Source organism: Tetrapisispora phaffii, chromosome 8 (assembly GCF_000236905.1).
Source record: "Tetrapisispora phaffii CBS 4417 chromosome 8, complete genome".
Taxonomy (NCBI): domain Eukaryota; kingdom Fungi; phylum Ascomycota; class Saccharomycetes; order Saccharomycetales; family Saccharomycetaceae; genus Tetrapisispora; species Tetrapisispora phaffii.
Window position 1 is genome coordinate 709,070 of NC_016527.1, and position 12,822 is coordinate 721,891.

Here is a 12,822-nt window from a genome sequence, read left to right on the forward strand (position 1 = left end):
AGTTGATTTTATAGGAAATTATATTTTTTTTATTTAACTACATATGAATCTAGCAGTGTAATCATTATTAATCTATCAGTTTAATCATTATTAATCTATCAGTGAAATCATTATTTGTTATTGTAATATAACTTATGACATATTAATCATTCACTTCGTCACTGTGCTTTAACCAATAATTTTTATTAAAAACAATATTATCTGTTAAGAATGATAAGATTGGGAACTTTTTAGTTAACTTATTAAAAAATTCTTCTGCAAATACGTCAATGAAGAAAATTTGAGATTTCGATAAATGCGGATTCCTTTTAATAAGTTGATCAGTTGATAATACTAAATTTTCTCTTATCATAATATTATCGTCAGCATCATTACTTAATTTATCAATTATATCATCCTTCCCATTGTTAATATAATTTTCCAATAACTCACATTCTTTAAATTCTAGAGATATTAGATAGGCCCATTGGGCTGAGATGCGTAGGGGTCTAGTGACGTTAGAAATGTCTGCTGCTTTGATAATAAACGAGATCATATCATGTAGTTGTGGCTCAGATAAATCTACTTGAGCATTTTCTGTTATGACGAGATTATCAAGTTTCTTAACGTAATGCTTATGCTTTGCCATATCCGTAGCCATTATAGCCTCTTTTATGACATTATTATTATCTGTTATTGGTAGTATGCAATTCCTTTGCTCATTTAACAAATTATTGAATAGGAATAAATGGAAATTCTCTAATATAGATTCGTTGTTATAATAACTTGATAATTCTGTATTGTATTTTATGAATATATTATTATTAGTGCCCGGATGAGCCATATCGTGCCCGATTGCAGCAAAACACAATAATAGTACGGTTAGTGAATATTTTTTATCATTTGGTAATAAATACTGACTTAATTTCCAAGTTGCTTGCATGACATCCACAGCATGTTTGAAATTATGAAATTTATTAACTTTATGATAGGAAGCTTCGATTGAAAATAAAAATAAAAATATATCGTTTTCATTAATTTTAACAGTGTTTTGCATCAATTGATTTATTGATAATTTTATAATCAAATATGAGCAGTAAATCAATTCCGAGCTATTCAGTTCATTTATTGCAAATGACCAATTTGAAACAATGCTTATATATTTCTCTTCATCATCAGTGTATTTAAGACGACTAGTAATTATCTTTTTGAAATCAATGGATCTTAAATATTCAGGGATATGAGTGGCATTTCCATTTCCAGATATTCTCTTATGAGAAGCATCCACTGAATTAAAATGAGACCACATAGAATAAATGTTTGATGAACAATTTGTATGCTCAGAGTTTTTAAATCCATCAGTATGATACATCCAATATTTGGCTCTTTTAATTTTATTATTCACGACTTTAATATCATCCTTCAATTGCTGCCAGAGGGCTATATCGGAAGTGAATCCAATAAACTCTGAATAATTGAATGCTAGTAAATTTAAAGTCGGGAAGAAACTCCTAATTGTGCTATTAAATTGCCGTATATTAACACTCTCTGCATTGTTAACAATGATTAAATAGACACCGTTTTCAAAGTTAGTCTCAATACTATCGTTTACTCTATCGTTATAAATTCTTGTGAAAAACTCTTGAAAACTCTTAAACTCTTCAATATTATCGTCAAACAACTTTGAAAGTTCATTATCATCTAACAGTTTCTTAACATTCCCAACACAACCATTTCCACTATTTCCCTTCAAATCACTAATGTAAAACACTTTTGAAATCATTTCTCAACTTCACCCTGTCTGGACTCTCTCGTAGCAAACTCTGAAACACGAATGATATAACTTTTGTGAGTTCTCACTAAACTTTGCCAATACACAATGTCTTATATATATTTTTTCTTTTATTTTTTTTATCTATAAACAAAAAGCTGTCAGAACAACTTTCTCTATCTCATCCAATTTCAAAAAAATAGTATTAATAAAAGATAAAAGTGCACATAGACTTCTCAAACCGTTGAATATTCTATCACACCTTTGTTTTACAGCCATAAACTAATAACAATCATTAAATAAAAGTACATATGCATATATATTCTTTTAAATAAAAACGAAAATTTTTTATATTCAATATTTTTCACTGTGACTTGAAAGTGCATTAAAGACACCGTGATGCTGGCCCACTATAAAAAAAGCAAACCATAGAAAGAAAGTGAGTTAGATAGAGAGATAAAACGATAAAACGGCTGTTCAAGAAGCAGCTGAAGCCGATCAACACATTATATTTACAGATGATCCACTGATTTCAGTTTGGCCCTGGTCGATTGGATCAGGCAATGGCTTGATATGTCTGATTATGTATCATTTGTTTTCTACCGTTAAAAATAAATAAATAGATAAGTATATATATATGGAATGGAGTATACAGAGGATGACGCCATGTCAGTTATAGGATGGGCTTTCATTGTAACATTTTATGTGCTTTTGGCTTGAAGTTTTCTGTGTTCTGGAACGGTTCTTGCGTCTATTTGTATGGAATGGATTTTGTCAATTGTATCCTTTAGTATCGTGAACACTCTTCTGTGTCTCTTCATTAACGTCATTCCGTCAAATTCATTGCTTATTATCATTAGTTTGAAATGGGACTCATATTCGTTCGTACCACTAATTTTCACTTGGTAATGTCCAGCATGTTTGTACGATTCGTTAGCTATTTCGAATATGTCGATCCCATTGATTCCTTCATAGATCTTGGATTTGATCTCATTGGCAATTGGACCCGTGATGCTCCTATTACGGGGAACGTCAACTATCCCACTCTTATTCAAATTTGAACTCATGATAGTCCGTCTCAACATTATTTATCGTCTTCGACAGTTTGGCATCAAGCTGGAAAAGGTCATCAAAAACTGACAACTCTGAGATGAAATGATCTCAAGTCTTCATCAAGTACACACAATGGTTTGTTATAAAAATACGCCAGGTCTTGTCTGCCTTTTGATCTTAAGACCTTTGTGAAGTGGTGATTAATACGGTTTTTCAAAATTTAAGATGACTTTTCTTAAACTTTTCATTGGTTAACAATACTATAACAAAGTCGAATAACCTATATAAAAATTGAAGAATATCAAGTAACATATCCCTTATAAGGGAAGTGATCGACAATCGACGACACAAACCCTTTCATGGCTTATGAATAATAGTAATGTTGAAGTATAATAGTGTGGTGAAACAGCTCAGTAAGCGACTCTATTCAATGAGCTCGCAAGAACAATATATATATGACAAAATAACTAAACAATTGAATCCTAAATCATTGCAAGTGGCAGACATATCGGGTGGTTGCGGATCAATGTTCTCTATACAAGTATCAAGTGAGAAATTCAAAGGTCTCTCCATAGTTAAACAACATAAACTAGTTAATGAGATCTTAAAGGACGATATCGGTAAATGGCATGGCTTACAATTAAAAACTAGCTCCAAAGTCTAGCAAACAGAGGCAAAATAAAAGAGACCGCAATCTTCACATAGCAATCCTAATAAAGAGAAGGACCTTAGCAGATCAAATTTGCTCAACTTGTAAATAGATACAAATATATACAGGTCTCACATAGTCGAGGGCTCATCGCTATTTCATTCACTGTTAACGCTGCAATCGAAGGCTTCGGGTATAAAATTCTCATAGTTAACATAAATTAAGTATTATTTAAATAAACAAATAAAACAGACCATTTTAGTTATTAGTAGATATTGCTCATTGCAAGTATTATAGTGGCTTAATAAGTATATACAGTGTGTCATTATTAGATGGACAGTTACTAGATAGTAAATATTTATGAGGATGGAAGATTTTTCCAGTGACACGAGTTACTCGAATAATCACTCGAGTGCATTGTTCAGTGCAAAAGTCTCGAATAGTAGTAAGACACATGATTCTGTATCTGATATAAATAAAAGACCCGAGAGGTCGATGCAAGGTGTGCTGGGTTTGGATATGGCAACAGAAAAATATAATGGGGACCGAAAGGTTAATAATGTGAAGTCCAGGAATAGAGATGAGGATCAAGAAACCGACTCAGAAGATGACAATGAGCTGGACGATGATGAAACAGAGGATGTATTTGCTAGTGAGAGCCTTGCTAATGAGAGATCAAGTTTTACTGTACCGCAACTCCAGGAATCATTGATGCCATGGAGATCATCGAAATCTGACAAGGACAAACGTAACTCCGATATTCAATTTGATCTGATGTCCCCAGTAAGGTACAATAATATTAAAGCAGCAGAAGCTACAAATAGTAACAGGAGCTCTCTATTTGGGATTAATGAAAATGATTTGCACGTCACAGAACCTACTTCAGAATCATCTGCTGGAATTGAACAATTACAAAGAGATATCACATATTACAAATTAAAAATAAAAACATTGTTCGAGTTATTGAAACAATCAGATAAGTATGATCACAAATCTTCCAGTGTTGACAGGAATTCACCAAATTCAAAAGCAAAGAGAGATTCTTTTTACAACAATTTACTGGATTCGATATCTCAATCTAATGAGATCGAGCAATTGAAGAAAACGATCAAAGAACAAAAAGCAAGTCTTGATGAGAACGAGAGTGTTCAAGCTAATTTAAGAGAGAAAATAACTTCTGTCAATGAAATGCTGAAACTATTAAAGCAAGAAAATAAAGAAACTTTAGACTATGCAAATGAATACTTAGAACATTCAGAGCAGATATCTAAAAATGTCGATGAATTAATAACAATACTGATAGAAAAGCTATACAAAATTTCAGATAGAAGAAAAAAAACTTTAGAAAAGGCTAGATCGATTTCTTCTAGTTTTGTAATGGTAAAAATGAATGCTTTGATTTCATCTCTCAGAAGAATACTCGACGATCTCAAGTACTACCAAAAGTATTTCGAATATCATAACGAGAGTACTAAACTTGACGATAATGCAGAAAAGAAACAAATAACTTTTATTGCGAACAGTACAGATATTCAACTTCCTAGCCATGAAGCGGAACCCATTGATAACCAGGTTAATTCTGCAAAGTATATTGAACAAATCCATTCAGGAGAATTAGATAGTTCCAGAATCGATACCAGATTAGAAAATGCTATTCTTGACATTCATAGCGAATATGCTGATTTTCTTCACGGTATAAACATTAAGATGCAGGATGCTTCCTTGGTTGAAGAGTCATTGGTAAGTAAATTTTCAAAACAAATGTCAATACTAAACAGACTTGCATCTCAATACCAAATATTAAAACAACAGCATGATGAGGATTTGAAATATCAAAACATTAAGTTAATTGGCCTTAATAATGAATTAGAAAATAAAGAAAAATTAATTATTGAACTACAAAATGAAAACGATGATCGTAGCAATATTGTAATGAAATACAATAAACTTCTAAAGACAATTGATGATGAGAAAAAGTTATTCAAAATAAAGGAAAACAATTTAAATACGTTAAATAATGAACTTGAACATGATCTAGATGAAAATAGGAATGCAAATAAGAACTTGATGGGTATAGTTGAACAATTGAATCATGAACTTGAACATTTAAAGTTAGATAGCAGCGACAAGTTTGATACCATGAAAAATAATTACTATAATATGATGCAAAAATATAACTCTTTGAATAGTGATTATAAAGATTTGAGGTACGAGAATGCGAATATGATTAAAAATTATGAAACCATACAAAATGAAAACTATCAACTAAAGAAGACTCTGGAAACTGTGGAAACTGATCATAATATAATTATTAGATATGAATCAGAATTCAACAATTTTAAACAACATCTCATATTGCATTTATCCACTATCTTCGTTACTTTAAGAAAAATATTACAACCTGAATCAATCGATCAGTCAGAAGCTAAAGTTGATGTAATAAGAAGATTAGATAGTTTAACCCAAATGAAACCAATGTTAAAAAGATTGGATTCCTTGTATACTTTTGTCGAGACAGCTCTAGAATCTATCATTGATTCATATAGTATATTAATAAAAGAAACTAATCAAATAAAGGAAGACCGAAAGTATAATTCAGCTGTCGATACCGAAATGCATAAAACTGAATTGCACGATCAACTTGAGTTACGTATTGACGAATTGGAGAGAAAATGGTTATCTGAGAGAGAACGTAGAAAATTGGATAACAATGCATCAGAAGAGAGGATACTTAAATTAGAGGAAGAAAATAAATTATTAAGAGAAAAATTATACAATAGATGATCTCGCTAAATTATCATAAGTATAAGCAGTTGTAAGTTATTTTGTCATTTTCGCTAGTTTTAGGTCACAGTTTGTCATGTTTTATCGTGAAATTACAGCAATAAAACAATTATACTTACAAGCACACTATATTTTGTAACACAATGCATGCTATACATAAACATATATACGCACATATATATACCTATAGAAATAAAAGCCATTCACTTAGCTACAATTTCCATCATTTTTCATCATTTGTTGCATCGTCTTGCAGTTCATCGCAATATGAAAACTCACAATCATACACAAATATGATCAAAGCTTATTAGTCAAGAATAAAGTTGGAAGACATGTGTTTATAAAGCTGATAATATGATAACTCAATCACGATTAGATTTTTTTATTATGAATTGTTAATTCAACTGTTTATAAATTGAATTCAGTTTGAAACATTTAAGTGCTAGGAACAAGAATCCTGAAGCTCATCGCTTTCATTCAGTTGTTCATATTTTGTTTGAAGATTAGGTATGACAAAAGAGACTATACGTGTTGTGTTATGTGGTGATCCAGGAGTAGGGAAGTCTAGTCTAATTGCTTCGTTAGCGAAAGGAAAATTTGTTGAAGATTCAGAAGGAAAGTTTGGTCCTGTTGTTATACCCAAAGATTTTTCAGCTAGTCCATATTCCCCTAAAAATACAATTTTAATAGATACTAGTGATAATGATACTGACGAACTATACAAAGAATTGAAAATAGCTGATGTAATTTGGTTATGTTATTGTGATAAAGAATCTTATGAAAGAATCTCCTTATATTGGATGGTCACTTTCCGGTCTCTTGGATTAAATTTACCGGTTATTGTTTCTAGAACTAAATGCGATGATTATGAAGATTCTACAGTGACAACCTCCCCTTATGATACTAAAGTCGAAGATGAAGAATTTATTCCAATCCTAATAGATTTCAAAGAGGTTGATAATTGTATTAAAGTCAGCGCTAAAACCCAATTCAATATCAATCAAGCATTCTACTTATGCCAAAGGTCAATAATATATCCTATTTCGCCACTATTTGATTCACGACTTGGGGAATTCAAACCTCAAACTGTATCAGCATTGAAAAGGATTTTCTTATTGAGTGATTATGATCAAGATGGATATTTAAGTGATAGAGAACTTTCAAATTTACAAAAGAAATGTTTTAAAAAAAGTATTGATATAAATGAAATGCAATTCATAAAACAAACGTTTATGACGTTGTCTAATTCACAATTAGCAGAGAGCCATACTGAACTATATGTGACAGGAAAAGGGATAACTGAAGAAGGCTTTTTGTTCTTGAACAAATTATATGTAGAAAAGGGAAGACATGAAACAATATGGGGTATATTAAGGGCATTTTATTATACAGACTCTCTTTCAATAAAGGTAGAGGTTTTATATCCTAAATTAAACATTCCAGCTACCTCGAGTGTAGAATTGAGTCCAATAGGATACCGTTTTTTAGTCAATCTATTTCTAAAGTATGATACGGATAATGACGGTGGATTAACTCAAGATGATTTGAATAAACTTTTTAAATGCACACCTGGCATACCACATCTTTGGTTAGCAACTAATTTTCCTTATTCTACTGTAGTTAATGGACGTGGCTGTATCACACTACAGGGTTGGCTTGCACAATGGAGTATGACAACATTTCTGGACTACAAGATTACAACTGCATATTTAGTATATTTTGATTTCCAAGAAGATGCTAAAATTGCATTGCAAATTACTAAACCAAGAAAATTCAGATGGAGAAATGGTAAATACTATAGATCGACTGTAAACGACCGTAAAGTATTCAATTGTTTACTAATAGGTAAATCGAATTGCGGTAAAACTTCGCTATTAGAATCATTTCTTGGAAGGCCTTATTCAGAGGCTCATTTAGCATCTGTGATTCCACATATATGTGTCAATAGTTTAGAATTGAAAGGTAGTAAGCAATATTATCTGATTTTACAAGAAACAGGAGTTGAAGAGCTAGCGATGTTGGAAAACAAAGATAAGCTAAAGAACAGTGACGTTATATGTCTAATGTACGATTCAAGTGATCCTGATTCCTTCTCATATTTGGTTGAGCTATTCGAAAAATATAAAGAGCAATTTGAAAGTTTACCTGTGATATTGGTGGCATCAAAGGCAGATCTAGACAAGCAACAACAAAGATGTCATATTCAGCCTGATTTATTTGCTGAAACTTTATTCATTGATCATCCTTTACATATATCATGCAATTGGATTAATTCATTGAATGAACTATTAATCAAAATAACTGAAACAGCATTAGTGCCCATCAAAGCAATCCCAGGGCTTCCCGAAGAGGCCAGTTATTCAGAAGAGGATTACAAGCAGGCTTCGATTCTGTTGGCTTCTTCTGTAGGATTCATTTCTTTAGTCACATTCGCATACATAAAATGGCAACATTATTACAAGCATTCATGATTCTGTTACGACAGTATAAATAAACAATCATATCAAGATAATGGCACTACTCACAGCAACGTGGATATCCCCATAATAAAATTGCCTTGCACTGCATATTTTGCTATCAAACTCCGATTCTTTAGATCTTTTCATGCATGCCTATTGAGATTGATGCTTTGGCAACTTTTAACAAATATCGGTATTTGCGGTATTTTATTAGGTTCAATGCTTTTGCATTGGTAACCCAATCTTTGTTTAGTTTTATGTAAACTATATGTGTTTAAAATAAGATCTAATCAAAATTTTATAGAGAATATATTCAACTAACAGTTCGTGGTCTATCTTAAACGCCTGGTGTACAGAAATACAAATAAAATATATTCAAGAAATAATACTTAAAAATGGCTTCCAAACCTCCAGGAAAATGTTGTGCTAGTGGCATTGCTCATACTGACGAACCAATAGGTAAAATTGAAGACTTTCTAGGCGTTCAATCATATGTCACCGGTGAACAACATATTAATGAAAAGGTTATAGTTATTGCCACTGATATCTATGGTCTTTGTTTGAAAAATACTAAATTAGTTGCTGATAAATTAGCTGCTGGAGGGTACGCTGTTTTAATTCCAGATATTCTATTTGATGACCCGTACCCAACTTTAAATGCCAGTGAAGCTTTGCCAGACTGGTTGGCTAAACATCCAATGGATAAAGTTGATGAATTGGTTATCAAGTACGTTAAGGATCTGAAAGCCGAATATTCCCCTAACTTTATTGGTAGCATTGGTTATTGTTTTGGTGCCAAACCAGCAATTCATCTAATTGATACCAAGTTTGCTTTGGTTGATGCATGTGCTATTGCCCATCCTTCATTTGTCTCTATGGAAGAACTTGAAGCTATAGGGAAAAACCCAATTTTAATATCTGCTGCTGAAAATGATCCTATCTTCTCAGAAGAGTCTAGGCATGCTACTGAAGCAAAATTAAAAGAAATTGGTGCCAATTATGTTATGGATTTATTTGGTGGTGTTGAACATGGCTTTGCTGTCAGAGGTGATCTCTCTATCCCAGCTGTCAAATATGCTAGAGAAAAGACCATTGTTGATCAACTATTCTTTTTTGACCATTATTGTTCAAAGAAATAAGTTTCGGATCATTATATTACAATGAACATATATAGAATATTAAACTTGTGTACAGTTTGCATTTAATTATCTCATCGTTAGTTTATGAAATTAACCATTCATCTCAATATATATTTGCGTGCACACCATATGTACTTAGGATTAATCGAGTGATGTTTAATTGATAATAAAAATACAAATGATACACATTTAGATACTCTTATATAAAAGTAAATACAGATGACTAGAAAACTATTGTGTATCAGCAAATATTGTTCCTATAAAAATGCATTGTTGTTTTTTGATGAAAAGGGATTACTTCTTGGTAGATTGCTTGAAGAATTCGATATATCACCATTTGAAGAACCGCCATTTAAAAAGAAACTACTCTCTGGTCTTTGAAGGTTTTGACCTCTTCTTGGTGATACTTGATTTGTTGCGGTGTTTTGATAATGTGGCATACTTAGATGGTTTGTTGTCTCCATGACAGCAGAGGATGGTTGAACAATAGCAGATGAACTATCGCTAAAGGTTGATACTCTAATGTTGTTACCTTTGGAGAAAGTGCTTTCAGCATCGTCATCGAATAGCAACCTAGTACTCCCCATATTGTTACCATACTTTTCAAGTCTAGCTTCTCTTTCTTTCTCAGTCTCATTGGTATCCATAGCGACCTTACCCATTTCAAATAATTCTGAGTCTTGATTAACAAAGTATGTATTTTCTTCAACTCTTGGAATAAAGGAAACACGATCGTCTTTCATAGGTTGGTAACGAGAATCAGGATTTCTGTGAAGTAATGCAATTGTACATGTGATAATAGTGAATATTAACAGAATCAAAGCAACAACGGCATTCATAATGAATAAGATAATCGCCATAACTGACGATACAATAGCAGGTTGCTTAAAAAGGTTACTGAAGAACATGAAAAATAATGCATTTATAGTGTTGACCAGATGGATACCGATGTTAAAAATATTAGTACGCTTATCCAGATAAGGTCTAATCCAACAGAGAGCAACGAAGTATGCTAATTCAATGATAAATAAAATCAGAGCTTGCGGCTTACCATTTTCTTGCAATACTGCCACAAATAATGATCTGAAGAATAAATAAAATAGCAGAGGAATTAACCACCAGTATCTGTCTGCGTTGAACTGACTGTATAAAAATCCGAACCGATTAAAGAATACAGTGTCACCATACAGTAAATAAGCTGGTGTCTTATACAGTTTAATTGATTCTCTACCTTTTAATATAACTCTTACTGTACCGTAAATCAGTAAACCTGTAAAGATAACAAAAACAAAAGCTGCATCAACAACAACAGCTGGAGAATCTACTTGAGTAAACTCCCAAATTGCTAGTAGTGATATTTGAGGGAAAGCGATAACAGTCATCCTAAATAGAGTACCTTTCATAATACTAGCCCAGTTTTTTCGGTATTGGAAAAAATTAGTGGATTCACTCATTATTCTGGCACGAGTTAAAACTTCCAATAGAGCTTTAAAGAATATTAAAAACACTATCAAACAGAATAAGAAGAATAACGTGAATACCACACCTGTTAGGAAGAAATTTGATAATTCGATACCTGCCAAATATGACACACGTTCGATACCTCTCAAGACCAAAATTTTCGATGTATATTCTGTTGTGTTTCTTTCTGTAGTTGTGTACAGAGATTGATCACTTAAAATGTTGTCAAAACTATATTCACTGCTTGAAGCAACAGAATAAGCTCTCTTCACGAGGTTTTGCAAATTTCTTTTCTGAACACTAATGGATAAAATATCCTTATTTGCAACAACAACTGTTGAAACACCATTTGTTGCTTGAATATACCAATTAAAAATGTCTTGCATGAATTTCGCATTGATGATACCCATAGACCATTGAAAATTCTGAGTCCAAGCAGCTGCAATCGGTGGAACCCTGGAAACACCCATCATTGAAGTGATAGCCAAATTTTGAAAGTAAATAAATAAAGAAATAGAGTTGGAGGCAATGTGAGCTGCAGTCATTGTGTAACCAATCACAGAGATAAAAGCAGAAGTCAGCAACCCTGTACCAGTAATAGCTGCGATAGGCCATGCAGCATATTTGGTTTGGACTGTTTTACCATTACTTAAAATTGCCTGAACACAAGCTAAAGGTGTGCTAAAACTCGTGTCATTTTGTGCATAGACCAAGACACGAACTTGAGCGTCTAGATCTGGAATTGTATAAGCAATACTAGGAATTTGCTTTGTTAAGTCTGAATCAGTTAAGGTATAGGAAGAAGCTAAATCGATTCTACCTGAAGTTAATGGACAAACGGCAACTTCGTTGATAGAACATAGATCGAAAGTATCTTCAAAAACGTTAAGACCATATGCAATCAATTGAGCTTTCAAAATAACGTTTGCATTTATGGTAGTTGTAGCATCTATATCGAAAGTAACTGTTAAGTTATTTGGAAAAAACTTGACATCGAAATAAGATGCAGAGAATTTTGAATCTTCCATACATGTTAGAAGGGAAGATGTTTTAATAAATTTGGATGAAGAACTTGCACTCGATGTCGACGTTGAAGCAGCCGACGAAGATGATGAAGATGACGATGATGAACTTGACGATGATGCTGATGATGACGAACTAGTAGCTGCATCAGTTAATGTCATCGAACTTAGCAGCAGAAAAAAATGCCACAATATAAGTCCAATAGAGGGCATCTTGTATATTCTTGAAATATCCTCTCTAGTTTTATAAGTTTTAAAAGGAAAATACTTAGGCAGATCTCTTTTCCTGAATCCCTGACTTGTTTCTATGCTTAAAAGATTGCCCTATATATATTTGTATATATATATCACTTTGTAACTGCAAAACCTAATAAATCACTAAAGACAATGAATGTAAATCAACTTGATTCACTTCTCGTTAGGTTCTATTTAAAATAAAATATATTTACCTCAATTTGTCTCTCAATAAACTGCTAATCAAATGTAAATATATATATATATATAT

At 32.3% G+C, this 12,822-nt stretch overlaps 7 protein-coding genes across 7 annotated transcripts; 4 read left to right on the top strand and 3 right to left on the bottom strand.

Moving 5' to 3' along the window:
- Positions 1-142: 142 nt before the first annotated feature.
- On the bottom strand, positions 143-1,762 carry PDE2 (3',5'-cyclic-nucleotide phosphodiesterase PDE2; the record flags this gene model as incomplete). Its single annotated transcript, XM_003686884.1, has 1 exon — positions 143-1,762. The coding sequence occupies one exon, from the start codon at positions 1,760-1,762 to the stop codon at positions 143-145; it is 1,620 nt and encodes a 539-aa protein (XP_003686932.1).
- Positions 1,763-2,451: 689 nt separating this feature from the next.
- Positions 2,452-2,835, bottom strand: BOL1 (Bol1p; the record flags this gene model as incomplete). Its single annotated transcript, XM_003686885.1, has 1 exon — positions 2,452-2,835. One exon carries the CDS (start codon positions 2,833-2,835, stop codon positions 2,452-2,454), a length of 384 nt encoding a protein of 127 aa, XP_003686933.1.
- A 347-nt stretch (positions 2,836-3,182) lies between these two features.
- Positions 3,183-3,467, top strand: BOL3 (Bol3p; the record flags this gene model as incomplete). The annotated part of the gene is made up of 1 exon (XM_003686886.1): positions 3,183-3,467. One exon carries the CDS (start codon positions 3,183-3,185, stop codon positions 3,465-3,467), a length of 285 nt encoding a protein of 94 aa, XP_003686934.1.
- Positions 3,468-3,812: 345 nt separating this feature from the next.
- Positions 3,813-6,236, top strand: SPC72 (gamma-tubulin complex subunit SPC72; the record flags this gene model as incomplete). Its single annotated transcript, XM_003686887.1, has 1 exon — positions 3,813-6,236. One exon carries the CDS (start codon positions 3,813-3,815, stop codon positions 6,234-6,236), a length of 2,424 nt encoding a protein of 807 aa, XP_003686935.1.
- A 509-nt stretch (positions 6,237-6,745) lies between these two features.
- On the top strand, positions 6,746-8,707 carry GEM1 (ERMES complex Ca(2+)-binding regulatory GTPase GEM1; the record flags this gene model as incomplete). Its single annotated transcript, XM_003686888.1, has 1 exon — positions 6,746-8,707. The coding sequence occupies one exon, from the start codon at positions 6,746-6,748 to the stop codon at positions 8,705-8,707; it is 1,962 nt and encodes a 653-aa protein (XP_003686936.1).
- Positions 8,708-9,090: 383 nt separating this feature from the next.
- AIM2 lies at positions 9,091-9,834 on the top strand (the record flags this gene model as incomplete). Its single annotated transcript, XM_003686889.1, has 1 exon — positions 9,091-9,834. The coding sequence occupies one exon, from the start codon at positions 9,091-9,093 to the stop codon at positions 9,832-9,834; it is 744 nt and encodes a 247-aa protein (XP_003686937.1).
- A 257-nt stretch (positions 9,835-10,091) lies between these two features.
- On the bottom strand, positions 10,092-12,530 carry FLC2 (flavin adenine dinucleotide transporter FLC2; the record flags this gene model as incomplete). The annotated part of the gene is made up of 1 exon (XM_003686890.1): positions 10,092-12,530. The coding sequence occupies one exon, from the start codon at positions 12,528-12,530 to the stop codon at positions 10,092-10,094; it is 2,439 nt and encodes an 812-aa protein (XP_003686938.1).
- Positions 12,531-12,822: the final 292 nt, after the last annotated feature.